General features: G+C 36.4%; 1 protein-coding gene across 2 annotated transcripts in view; it reads left to right on the forward strand.

The window, feature by feature from the left end:
- The window catches only part of SLC5A7 (solute carrier family 5 member 7), a 37,896-nt gene extending 34,968 nt beyond the window's left edge, over positions 1-2,928 (forward strand). For both annotated transcript variants that reach the window (XM_018567026.1, XM_018567025.1), the window contains exons 8-9: positions 907-1,124; positions 1,937-2,928. In XM_018567026.1, the coding sequence (XP_018422528.1) occupies positions 907-1,124; positions 1,937-2,566 (848 nt within the window). In that variant the 3' untranslated portion in view covers positions 2,567-2,928. The remainder of the gene's footprint in view (positions 1-906; positions 1,125-1,936) is intronic.
- The last annotated feature ends 8,346 nt before the right edge of the window (positions 2,929-11,274 follow it).

Genomic DNA, 11,274 nt, shown 5'->3' on the forward strand with positions numbered 1-11,274 from the left:
TTAACTACTTTCTTTTGTAGCAGTGACAAAGCAGCCAATATGATTTTCAGCACCTGGCATCACAGTTCACAAACTTGTGTTGCCCCTGCTTTGTGTTAAGAATTAGCTTACATAGAACACAATATTGCATTCAGACCTTCTTAGCCACATATAGATCCACATGTTCTTGGCAGTCAAAGGTGTTGGACATCATAAAAATTATTTCTTTTTGAAATCTGGGTTATAATTGTGCTTAGACTATTGAAAACTGGTTATCCACAGTCAGTTGTGGAATACTGCACCTCTCAACACTGTGCTGTCATTAAAGCAAATATTAAAGCAGTTTTTAACACCAATACTTTCCAAGGACCAGTTTGTAACTGTAGGTCTCATGCTGGGTGTGGCTTCTCGTTGGGTAATGCCAAGATCCAGTAGATACACCATATCAATGCCCACTTAAAACAAATCCAGTGAGAACGCAAAGTGAGGCAAATCAAAAGCATCCCTGCAAAGAAAAGGATTATTACTTACCACCCTGCTGCCTTTGCCACTGATCAACGCTGTGTTCACAACCTATTCTGGCTAAAACATTTTCAGCATCCAGCACACTTGCAGGTGTGTTGAATGCCTGGTTTCCTGCTGTGCTCTGTGGTTCCTTCCCAACGGTTACATCAACACTGTGTTTTGTAGTGACAAAAGGGTAAGAGGAAGGAAGCACAGCACACAGTGGGGGACCAAGCATCTGACACACCCAGACACACCACACATCCTGGATGCTGAAAATGTTTTAGACAGCTTAGCTTGTGAAGACATCGGAGATCAGTGGCAGACATACAAGGTCCCATGACACTAGTTACTTCAAAAAAAAAACAACAACAATAAGATAGTATCACTTTTTCCTGATCCATTTCAATTCTATTTTTTCAGACTGGAATCAAACCTCATATGGCCTACCTGATCCAGAGAGCAGAGAGGAAGCAGACATGATTCTACCCATCATACTTCAGTATTTGTGTCCACCTTACATCTCTTTCTTTGGACTTGGTGCTGTTTCTGCTGCAGTAATGTCATCAGCTGACTCTTCCATCCTGTCAGCCAGCTCAATGTTTGCCAGGAATATTTATCAACTTTCATTTAGGCAAAATGTAAGTTTCTCACACTGAATCTCATCTGTTAAAAAGATAATGTTATAAGAAGGAAAAGGTGAGAGAGAGGGAGCTAAGATAAATTGGTATTCCATTATGAAGTATATTTAAACCCAAGAACAAAAATCTTATATATTGCAGCTTACCAGCTTACCTTAGATATGGTAGCTGCATAATTACCTCTTTCAGACAAAGCACATTTTCTGTTCCTACAGAAAAAAACCTGAAGAAACCAAGTGTCCTTGTAACTTCCTTTGCACTAAATTAAAATAATTTGATGTAACGTTAAATGGAACAACAATGTAGAACCGTTATAAGCAATATTTACAAACTAGACTATGAACCAAAATAAATGTTTGTTGATGCAATATAAGAACAAACAGAGAAAAAAGGGGAAAATAAGTCAAAGAAGGAAAGGTGAAGAGGAAGGAAAACATTGAAGAACAGAAAATAAAGGAGCAAAGAAAGACTTCCCAGTTATTTTTAGTAAACTAAAGTACACCTCCCTCTTATGTAACGGATATGCGAGCGGGAGAGGTTTGCAGTCCAAATAGGGAGAGCAGTCTAGGGTGACAACACTGTACCTCCATCGATACAGTGCAGTGAGCGAGTGTTGTGACCCTAGGAAGGAAGTGTGTTACAGACAGGATCATTAGGTCAAAAATTAAGGAAAAGAAATGTAAATTGTGTAAGTTTAAAACATAGTTCAGAGTGATTTACATTTCACTGCCATTCAGACATATTAAGTGTTAGTATAATGCAATATCTTTAAACTATAACACATTACAGTAATTCTTTTTTTCTTTTAAAAGGCATCAGAGAATGAAATAATCTGGGTGATGCGGTGCACTGTGTTTGTATTTGGAGCTGCTGCCACAGCTATGGCATTGCTGGCGAAGTCAGTTTATGGACTTTGGTACCTGAGCTCTGACCTTGTCTATATTATCATCTTCCCACAGCTTCTTTGTGTTCTGTTTATCAAAGCAACCAACACGTACGGGTCTGTTGCAGGATATGTGTTTGGGCTGTTCCTCAGAATAATTGGTGGAGAGCCATATCTTCACTTGCCGGCACTCATCTGCTACGGAGACTGCTATCTAGACAAGAATAACATGGTTATGCAAAGATTCCCTTTCAAAACTCTCTCCATGCTGGTTTCATTTTTAGCAAACATAGCTTTCTCTTACTTTGCAAAGTATCTGTTTGAAACAGGATCATTGGCACCAAAATTAGATTTCTTTAATGCTGTGGTGGCTAAGCACAGTGAAGAGAACATGGACAAGACAACATTAGTGAAGAGTGACAATATTAATTTGTCTGAGCTAGCTCCAGTAAAGCCAAGGCAAAGCCTGACATTAGGTGCAACATTTGTTAATAAGGAGGCCATAAGTGACTTGGACTCAAGCCCAGAGTCTCCCGACACAGAAAACAAGGACCTGTAATATAGCCATAGAAACACTGCTGTGCTTGCATAGTAAGCAATGAACATTATATACTGAAATACAAAGGGTAAGCAGAATTTATGAAGGATTTATGGTTTTATAAAGCTGTCATTGCACAAATCACCACAAGCATCATAAGATCCTCTTACTGCTGAAGGCACTTGTATCCTGTCTTCTCTGTTCTTCCGAACTTGATAGATGTTAAGTGTATCCTTAAATACCCATGTCTTTGTGACTTAGTATTTTGCAGGCTTTGATCTTATTTTGTGAAGATTCTAGCAATAAGTAATAAGTTTAGAAAGATAAAGTAACACAAACCAATGGAATACTCAAAGTTACTAAAACCAGTACATAGAATATATAAGGAGTACTAAGTGCACACTAAGTGCACACTTCAACATAAGTCGATTTAATAATGCTTTTTTTGAGTCAGGTCCCATACTATATTAAAACACAACATTAACATTTTTGCACTATTTTTTACTATAGTCCACAAAATGTATTGTTTATATTGCTCACCGGCACATCATGAATCATTGACAAAATTGATGGTTACTTGGTGTTGTGGAAAGTTGATAGGGGTGAATCATGTGGCTTTGTGGTGCTCTGTTAAAGTATTCGTATAATCTCCCAGCTTATAACCCAAATATCCTAATTGTGCCTGCTATATAGACCATGTGTTTGTTTGTCTCCTCTGGGCAAGTGTACAGAGTTCCCTAAAGTTTTTGAACTAATGTAGACTGGAGGCAAGGTTTATGCAGCCTGTGACACATTTCACATAATCTTTTCCATGGGTTGTAGGAAAACATAACAAAAAATTAATTGCAAATGTATGGAAAAACCACAAGTAGATGAAACACCGTCACTGTAACAAAGCTCAAAGAGTAAACTATAAAAGCAATGTAATTATTTGCCTGCAAATCACAGTATTAATAGTGACAATCACAAGTGTAATTCCTAAAAGCCTGTACACTATGCAAACATGATATATTGTGAAATAATATTTGTTCCAATTTGTATGTAATTACAAGATGTCATTTACTATATATTTCAAGTTTTTAAATATAATGGTTTAATTATTATTGCACTTATAAATTGTTTTCTTGTTTTTGCTGACATTACATTAGGCTACAGTATCATTTTACCACAACCCCATTTTATTCTAATATCCTACAAAAGTTATTATACTTCAATATACCAAATTATTTTACTCTCATTATTGTTAGGGATGGACCCCTAGATCATAAAACTGTGAAAATAGTAAATACCTTTTGGTAGCTGTGGTTTGAAGTTTGCTTGGCAGATTGAGAGCCATAGCTACAAAAAATCTAACAAGGATATACAATGTATGGTCCAGCAGTTTCAGATTTTGTTGGTCAAAATACCTTGTTCTAGATATGTTCCTCAAATCTAGAACAGTGTATTTTGTGTGAAGTTCTTTGTGTAATAGTTCCCTTGTGTGAGTGCATTTACAAATTCCCTGTGGTCTGAAAAGCCTGGTCTTGCAACCTAGCACTTTCCTACCTAAATGCACTAGGAAACCTATCACTTCCTTTCTTCATCATCATTCTGTTCAACTTTTACCAGTATCCCCTTCCTTTATGGTTATCAGTGGCTGTGACATTATGAGCAGCACAGTGTAGATGATCCACCAGCTGTATAGCTACATTTTATTTTTTACAAGCCTGTTTACCAGCTGAGACTCTCATTAATTTGTATACTACATCAGTAAATATTTGTGCTTGTAATATTAGCAGAAGAATAATAATATACACTTTCAGCCCTACAACCTTAGGATCAGATATTAGGCTCAATTCACAAAGTTTTAACACATAAGGGCTGAAAATATGTCACATTTTGAAAATAGGAATCATAATCCTTGTGTGTAAGCTTTGTTAATTGCATGTGTTAGCTTTTTAATTGCTTTAAAGGTTTTGACTAAGGATACACTTTTGTATGCTTCTATACAATTACAATGTCCTGTGGAAAAAAAATTAGTAGTTAAACGCACTTTATTTCATGCAAAATTCCACTTTTTTAGGACTTTCAAAAGTAAAATGCACTTTGACTTTACCACAAAAGATTTCGTCTCACTAGTTTTCTCAATGCCATCTTAGTAGCTTCAGCACCGTCAAACCTGCACAGCCACCATGGTACTTTACTTTTGCCTGTAATTTGTCCTCCTACACATCAGAGACTGTTGACCTCTGATTTCCCAGGTTACCTTGGAACTGTACATTAAATTTCACCGATGCCCACTCCTTAATGGAGCACCTGTAGAGAAATCGACCATGGTGGCTGGGTAGTGCCAAATTATGCAAGCATTTAGGTGAAAAGTCGAGTATGCATACTATTGGGAAACCGGTGCTTTTCTTACTTTAAAAACTCCCTAAAAGTGGAAATTTTATTTATGAGATTTTGGAGATATTTGCACATTTTTGTTTACCTGTATAATGCTCATGTTAGTCTAGTTGTGGATCAGAAAACACACTTATGCAGCTACATGGTTTTAATACAACATATGAACAAGCCGCTTTCTTATATGTTCTGAAAGATCTTTGATGGTCAAAATCAACATTTGTGTTACTAAATTATGTCAGAACAAGGTACTATTTTTTTCATTTTCAGTTTTCAGCATACCAGAAGCACCAAAAGCAGACAAATTAAAAAAGACATATTAAAAAGAGTAAAATGTTTGTTCTGTTCTTTGCTGAATGTGAGGTGAACACATAGCTGACGTTTAAACCAGGTAGGAATTATGTCTAGATTCCAAGATATGGGCCTGGAAATAGCTATATGGTCTTCTTTCCCCAAAGTTACACTCTAACGAATACAAATGGAACTTGGTGCGGTTAGAGAGATTCCTGTTTGGTGTTTAGAAATAGTTAATTATAAAATACATGATGATATTAACAAAACAGAGTAACCAAATAAAATATAATAATTACCCTAGATGCATTGGCTTTTTTTCTAAGAACATAGTGTGCAGTATAACTTGTTTATAGCTTACATGTGAGGTTGGGTACTAAATGTACTTTTGTAGAGGATACTCAGTGTCAACACAGAAGCCACTTATCTACAAAATTGTTTTTAGACCTTTTCTGGCAAACATCTTACAAATGGCCCACCCTTTAAGTTCTCATACAACAGATGTTTACTGGGTTATTAAGCTGCCAGTTAATTTGGTTAATTAATGCAGATTTTATATTATCGACCATATTGTCACCTGCACAAGATTGATAGCAGAGTTGGGTCAAAGAATGACCAGTTCCTTTGCACTCAGTCTCGAATGTAGAGTGATGACAGATTCCATTTACTAGGGTCATAATAGCATTTTCTATTTCAAACACAGAAAATACTTTGTACACTTCACATTCAAAAGCAACACATAACTGAAAAATGTATAATATTAAAGAAAATAAGCATTGCACTGATTGTTTATTAATGGGATTCTATCAATAGAAACATTAGCTAACAATTTGTTGACCCCCCCAGTAACAGATAGCTATGCATGGGTCATGTACCCTCTGCCAGATATTAGCAGTTTTGGATGCACATCAGCAACAGACGGAATACACTGTTAGAAGGGAGTTTTTGACATGACCTACTCTTATACTACAATCATAGTTGAAGAAGTGGGCTGCTTTAAAGCAAGTTGTAGGAAGGATTAAATCCAGTTCTAGAAAGAGAACATGTGTAGGAACCTTCCAATCGGGCAGGGGAGGCCTTGGAACCTTTCAGTTGGGGGGCACACAAATCGAACAAGCCTTTTTGGACAGATTTCTGTGTGTAAAGAAAGCATACCATTCATAGTAAACCATTTTATAGCATTGACTGGTGGGCACCATGAAATGAGAGGTGAATGTTTTTAAAGGACATGTTTTTTTATAGTGACACATCTTTCTTCATTAGATTTCTTGCAGTTCTTGGCAAATTATCACATGAAGTTTCACAACCACAAAAGAAGTTGGTGCTGGTAGACTTTCCTCTGTCAGTTGCTGTGATCGCAGGTCTGAACAGGAACCAGTTACCTCAATACCAATTAGATTGTACCACTGATTGCAAGTTCTGCTCTGATCAATCTCTTATTGGTGAAGTATCTCCACTCAATACCACCTGCCCAACATATCTTATTAGTACTGGCCCAGGGGGCAATCAACCCCCAGTCCAATCCTCCCATGCAACCTGGTGCCAGCTTACTTTGCAATTATCTCAGGAGAATGGTAGCAATCAATCTCGAAACTTCCTACATAGTTCGCATGTAAAGGTTTTTATTTATTCAGGTATAACTAGTAGTAGTTAGCTACAGTTGACCGGACATGGTCTGTAATGTGACTACTACTAGCTAACACAGTTGACAGACTTTGCTCCTGAACATGATCAGCCACAGTTGTTGATTCTAGGCTAATGGTTGTTACTGACTTCGAGTGAACTTGTCATAAGAAAATGCTGTATAAACTTGTTTTCCAAGACAGTAACAAGCCTCATAAGTTTATTTGACATATCTTCCTCTTATCAGAATTCTGTCTCAGTAAGCCCGAGGTCCCACCAAACCCAAGGCACATACGACAACTAATTTTGCTGCAACTCTGTGCTCAGGGACTACACCCAACACCTAACAATACATTGTGACAGCCTTTCAATAGGTTGCTGAGGTGCTCACAATTGCACTGTGGAATGTTAGGCGCCAACCTTATGTGATTACTGTGTTTTTACTAAGGGACTGCTTGAGGGAACTGGAGCAGATACTGGACAAGCTGAGGGCATAAACCAGCATCCTGCTGTCTATTGGTTTAGTATATGTTGCATTTTTATCTCAGCAGACTTTTTATAAAGCAAATCTCATGTCATGAATTTAAAGTAGCCATTGCAATTATGTGACATAGTGCTCCCCTGATCATAAATGTAACCCTGTTTCGTAGAAGTGTGGGGCCACTGGGGTCAGGTGAAGGTTCAGAGAAAGGGCTAGAAGTGGAGTTTTTATTACCCTAATTTTTGGTGCCGAAAACCTATGTTAAAAACTATCAGCATCAGGTTCTCAACCATCATGTCAACAATTTTGCTATGTATTTTAAAAAGAAATCAGATGGGTTGCTATCAATTAGGGTCTATGTTCTTCAAAATGGAAATATACATTTACATTTGCATGTTACTAATGTTTACCATAAATATACTAGTGTACAAAAAATTATTTACATAGAAACAATTGTTAATTTCTTAATATAAATCTTAATATAACTCCTGCCAACCACATATAAAATAGATGCAAATGTAACTATTGAAATATATAACTGTCTATACACATTTCAACATAAACAGAGCAAGCTTAAAGCTGAGCACTGGGCAGAAATTTTAATAAATGTGTAGAAAGGTGTTTTTATGCCTTTAAACAATTTCTTCTTGCTTCTATACATACTTATTCAGGCAGTGAGAAATCTAGAAGGCCCAATGCCTACGAAATAAGGTCTATGTGCAACAAATTTTATGTGACCTCAATGTCACCATGTGAAACAATATCTTCCTAGTAATTCTAACAATATTTTATAGTGCAACAAAATGAAATGATGCTGTGAACACAGCTGCCCAATGCATAAAAAAAAGATCAACAACAGTATTTAGTCCAAAGTGAGTAAAAAGTATATGACTATACAGATGAAAAAAGTCCCAAAGGTGCTTGCACAACACACTGCCCACGCCGTGTGTAAGTGTCCACGTCTAGCCCCTCTAGTGTGCGCACTCACCACAATGTTGTTTAGAGTCCACGTTCCTAGCATCCGTCTTGATAGTGCCCCATCAGTCAATAGATTGCAAAAATTAAGAAAGGAAACTACTCATGGTATAGCAAACATGATCATTTATTTTAAAAAGCAAAGTATACACTCGCTTTTTAAAATAAATGATCATGCTTGCTATACCTTGACGAGTTTCCTTTCTTGATTTTTGCAATCTGTCGACTGATGGGGCACTATCGAGATGGATGCTAGGAACGTGGACCTATTGATCATACTGGTTACTCTTAACAACATTGTGGTGAGTGCGCACCCTAGAGGGGTAGACGTGGACACTTACACACGGTGTGGGCAGTGTGTTGTGCAAGCACCTTTGGGACTTTTTTAAATCTGTATAGTCATATACTTTTTACTCACTTTGGACTGAATCACTGTTATTGATCATCACTTTATGTTTGATTGAAAACCATATATCATCTTTTTTTTATGCATGGGGCAGCTGTGTACACAGCATCATTTCATTTTGTTGCACTATAAAATATTGTTATAATTACTAGGAAGATATTGTTTCACGTGGTGACATTGAGGTCACATAAAATTTGTTGCACATAGACCTTATTGCTTAGGCATTGGGCCTTCTCCTATATATTGTTCACTGAGACATTAATACACTGCACACTTCAGTTTATCGTCACTTTTATTAGTATTGTTAATATTGACCCTTAGGTATACTCAAGGACAGAGGCTTCATTACCAAGTCCCAATTTCCGATTTGAGCAGTCCTAGGCACACTTGGGTAATGACTCCACTTCATACATTTTACTGGGGATCTCTAAAGCAACAAGCTGGGGCAAAATAGCTGCACGCATAAGTAAACATGTATATTATTGTGTTATTTTAATGACAGATGTTATACATGTGTTCACAGACATCACTAATCCCAGATGTTTGAACAGCAGAGTCTGCTTTGTTATCCATTTTTCTATTTTCTTGTTAATATGTCATTTCTTCCTATAAAAGCTTGTATTGTATGTTCTTTTTCCACTAGCAGTTATTACTTTGTGGTTTAAGTGCAAGAAAACAAGTGCTCAACAGCAACAATATGAGTGCAGCACGTTTCTGTGGATTTGTTTTTTATTTTAAATAGTCTTTTTAAAGTAAAATCCTTAGAAATATGGGCTGTCGGATTCTGATTAAAATATGTATGGCTGGTCCATTACATTGTATGTATTTCTTCTACTATGAGCACAATAGGTTGATCATGTCAGTATGTTACTAATCCCCATAGACTGACAATATCTGCTCCTCCCAAGCTCTGTCTCCCTCTTCTGGTTCTCTGTCTGTGGGCTTCTTCTTGTTCTTAGCTGTAGCTGCCCTAGTTTCCTCTTCAGCTACACTAGGCCACTTAATGAGCACCATCTACCTGGCTCATACTACAGTGGGGCACATCTCCCTCTATCAAAATGTCCAATTGGTCACCTTCCTACAAGGCATAGAGGTGTCTCAATGGGCAATGTAACAGAAGGAGGACATACAAAATGTCAGTTAGAGGCAGTAGCGGACATCTTGCACCCCCTTCCTCTCAGCTGAATTGTGGGATATGACAACCTCTGTTCATGGCACCAGCCCAAGGGTAGGGTATAAAATGTTTGGCCATGCTTACTGTTGTAGTCCCTGAGAGTGCATTAGGTTTTCAATTCTGCACCTTCAAAAATATCCATTTTTGGTGGACTGACCCTTTAATATGGCAAATAAAGCAGGAAGATACAAAGGGAAACAATATTACCATGCATTACAGATAAAAAATATAATACTCTGAATTTTGTGTACCTTTGTCTTTCTCTGAGCAATGATGTGCTGTGAAATCTCTGTCTGGTTATCATACTAGTTCCATGTGTGAATAAAGTGCATTGTTTTCTTGTGCTGTATGGTCTGTAACGCAGAAGAAGACCTATTCATGTTGTCCTCTTGGTGATTTAAATCTGAAGTACATGCAGAGATGAATATACTGTGTATCTGTCAGATGACAGACATTTAATTTTGTTGTTAAAAAATATATATTTTTGTTTGTTCAAGAAATAAAATATAAAAAGTAAAAGATAAAATACATATATATAGTCTTTTAGTACTGTATTAAATAGTGCCAATGGGTTCATAATATAACTGTGTAATATATTGTTTATATTTATGTATGTCACCAACAGATATACATATGTATATAAGATGTTGACATCTTGTCTACTGGACTAATACGGCTTACCCATTTATATTGCATATATATATATATATATATATATAGATATATATACAGGTGAAACTCGAATTATTAGAATATCGTGCAAAGTTCATTTATTTCACTAATGCAACTTAAAAGGTGAAACTAATATATGAGATAAATCTATATATCTAGATATATATATATTATTTTATTTTTATTTTTTTCAATCCACACCTGTGTAAAGTTAATATATATTGACTTAATCTGGCTACTGTATATTCATACCTGTTGCAAGAGTATAGACAGTATGTGACATTTGAATAAAATTAAATATATGACTAGCTGCCATTCATGCTAACCCCACTAGCTTTAATGATTATTCACAAATTCTCAGCAGATATCAAGTCAATTTTCTCTAATAGAATACACATACATGGCATTTAATTAACAATTAGTTTAAACTGAATCCTATGTAAGAGAAAGAAGTATCCAGAGGTTTAAAAAACTGAATCCCATCTAGGTCCATCAGGGAAAATTAAAGCGAGCAACCAAAAATTAATTTCCAACTTGATCAAAAGACATGTAAAGTAATATTATCCATTTGCTTGCAACAATGCTTATGAATTGATTCTACACATATACTCTAGATATTGGACTACAGGTATTGTATAATGTAAATGCCTGCCAATGTTATTGCAATTATTACTATGTTACCACTGGGCAGAGTCACCCCTCTATTTTTACTGGTCTGGTTTTACAGA

The sequence above is a fragment of the Nanorana parkeri genome, unplaced genomic scaffold (assembly GCF_000935625.1).
Source record: "Nanorana parkeri isolate BGI_ZX_2015 unplaced genomic scaffold, ASM93562v1 scaffold1000, whole genome shotgun sequence".
In the NCBI taxonomy this organism is placed as follows: Eukaryota; Metazoa; Chordata; class Amphibia; order Anura; family Dicroglossidae; genus Nanorana; species Nanorana parkeri.